The sequence below is a fragment of the Echinops telfairi genome, unplaced genomic scaffold, assembly GCF_000313985.2.
Source record: "Echinops telfairi isolate 266 unplaced genomic scaffold, ASM31398v2 ScPeMD7_4048;HRSCAF=4782, whole genome shotgun sequence".
Classification (NCBI taxonomy): domain Eukaryota; kingdom Metazoa; phylum Chordata; class Mammalia; order Afrosoricida; family Tenrecidae; genus Echinops; species Echinops telfairi.
This window is the reverse complement of record NW_022107947.1, coordinates 1319204-1321350: the sequence shown is the minus strand read 5'-3', so window position 1 is coordinate 1321350 and position 2147 is coordinate 1319204. Positions and strand designations below refer to the sequence as shown.

General features: G+C 52.4%; 1 protein-coding gene across 1 annotated transcript in view; it reads right to left on the bottom strand.

Annotated features, from left to right (window-relative positions):
- Positions 1-2120, bottom strand: part of APH1B (aph-1 homolog B, gamma-secretase subunit) — a 34664-nt gene extending 32544 nt beyond the window's left edge. The window contains exons 1-2 of the mRNA XM_045294954.1: positions 1989-2120; positions 494-664 (exon numbers count right to left, since the gene is read on the bottom strand). Of these exons, the coding sequence (XP_045150889.1) occupies positions 494-664; positions 1989-2101 (284 nt within the window). The 5' untranslated portion in view covers positions 2102-2120. The remainder of the gene's footprint in view (positions 1-493; positions 665-1988) is intronic.
- Positions 2121-2147: the final 27 nt, after the last annotated feature.

Here is a 2147-nt window from a genome sequence, read left to right as displayed (position 1 = left end):
CGATAGATATTTGAAACACAGTGTGCATGGCTCGTTGGATGTAAATCTGATGACCTGCTCTGTCACCCTTCATCTCATTCCCCAACGCTGGTTTTCTTTTTAAGAAATAAAATGATGTGTTAATAATAATCATAAATATTATTTTTTAATGGATGAAGGAATGAATGCCCATAGGTTAAAAGCTGAAATTGGACCAATACCTTGCCTTAGAACAGCGGTTCTCAACCTGTGGGTTGCGATCCCTTTGGGGGTCGAATGACCCTTTCAAAGGAGTTGCCTGATTCATAACAGTAGCAAAATGGCAGTGATGAAGTAGCAACGAAAATAATCTTATGGTTGGGGGGTCACCACCACATGAGGAGCTGTATGAAAGGGTGGCGGCGTGAGGAAGGTTGAGAAGCACTGCTCTGGAACAACAAAGGAAAGCATGCCACTTCAAATTGCATAGTTGAACCTACTGGGGAGAAAACAGTAACGCAAACTCAAAACTTACTTTAATAGCTTGTAATAGGCAAACCGGAAGGCTTCTTGGATAATGACTGAGACCAGTACTCCGAAAACAAGCACATACTCCTGTACCCGTCCACCTCTGTGGCCAGTAATGGTTTCTGCCATGAACCAAACCAGGGAGGAAATCAGGAGAGACACCAGCCAGAAGAAAGCGCTGAGAATGAGGAGGGAAAAGTTACAAGTGAATAAAGTGCAGTATTAATAAAATTGCTTTTAAAAAGACCCTGCTTGAGAAGGATTGCCTGGCTCTTTAGTGTGTACAGGGGTTGTGGTGAAGGTCAGGATCCCCGGCTCCTGTATTCCACGGTGACCCCTCTTCAAGTGGTCCAAGAGGAATGTGGGATTTTTCTAACAATACCTCTTCCTCAGGGACCCCATCATTTGTCATGTACAACTGCGGACCCCCTCTGTCAAAGACGGTGTCAGGTTGGAAGATTAGCTACTTTTCTTAGTCAACGCTGTCAATCGATGTATCCAAACAATCAAATATGCAACCAATGGCTACTGTGATTTTTATAACCTTAGAGCCTACAGGAAACGACTGGTCTGAGACATGCAAATATATCTAGACAATATGTCAATATATCAGTAGAATGACTGGTATCAAAATCCAGAGGTGGGGAAAATCAAGTGCTTGGAGACAGACCGGTTTCCCAGGCCGGGTTTTCACAACCACCGAAGGTGATTCTTGAAGATCACTGCAAGCTTCACAAACGCTGTGCCCACAGCTCTAATATTCTATGAAACGATACGGCACCCGGTGCAGCGTTGCGGCTTCGCCTGGAAGCGAGACTAAGTGGGGCAGGGAGGCCAGGGCTGGGGTCCACCAAGAGCTGCCACAGGTGAAAGCAGATTTATGCCCACGTTCACCACTGGAGCGCCAGTCTTTACTAAATGACCGGCAAGGGATACGCGGTCAGGTGCTCCCGTCCACCCACTGGTGCTCGCCGGAGTCCCCTGGAAACCTGCAAACTCGGGGAAGCGGGGCGCGCAGACCTTCTGGTGCACTTGACCGCGGGAGGAGGTGGTACCGGAGCGTTTCCAAGCAACGGGCCCCGCAGACGCCTCCGCAGGGGGGTGGGGACCCCTGGGCCTGATTCTAGTGGCCTGATCCCTAGGAGGTCACAGAGGCCTTTGGGAGCCTGAGGAAAATGAGGGGCATTCGCTCCAGAAAAATGAAAGAAAAAATGCATATATGAATTTATCCACAGTTTTTGTAGGGGCTTCACGACCCATGAGAGCCCATCCGCAGACCCTAAGCATCAAGACGCCACAATATAGCGCCTTCCCAGGAGCCTCAGCTCCTCCAGCGAGGCCGAGGGTCCGCGGAAGCAGCTTCTCCGCTCTCCCCCACGCAGCCCCCGGCCCAACGCTGCGTCGGGCCGGGCCGGGCCGCTCGGTTCGGGCGCGGGGTAGCCGGCAGCCCCCCAGCAGGGGCGGGGTCTCGGCGTCGCGGTTTCCCAGGGCAGCCGTCTCACCCGGCGATGAGGAAGATGATGCGTAGCGGCTCGGTGGCGATGGTGAAGATGTAGAGGGCGAGCGCGGGCCCGAAGGCGATGAAGGCGCAGCCGAAAAACACAGCCGCCGTCATGGCGACCGCAGAAGCGGACCCTGCGCGCGACCGGGGAGGGAAGGGG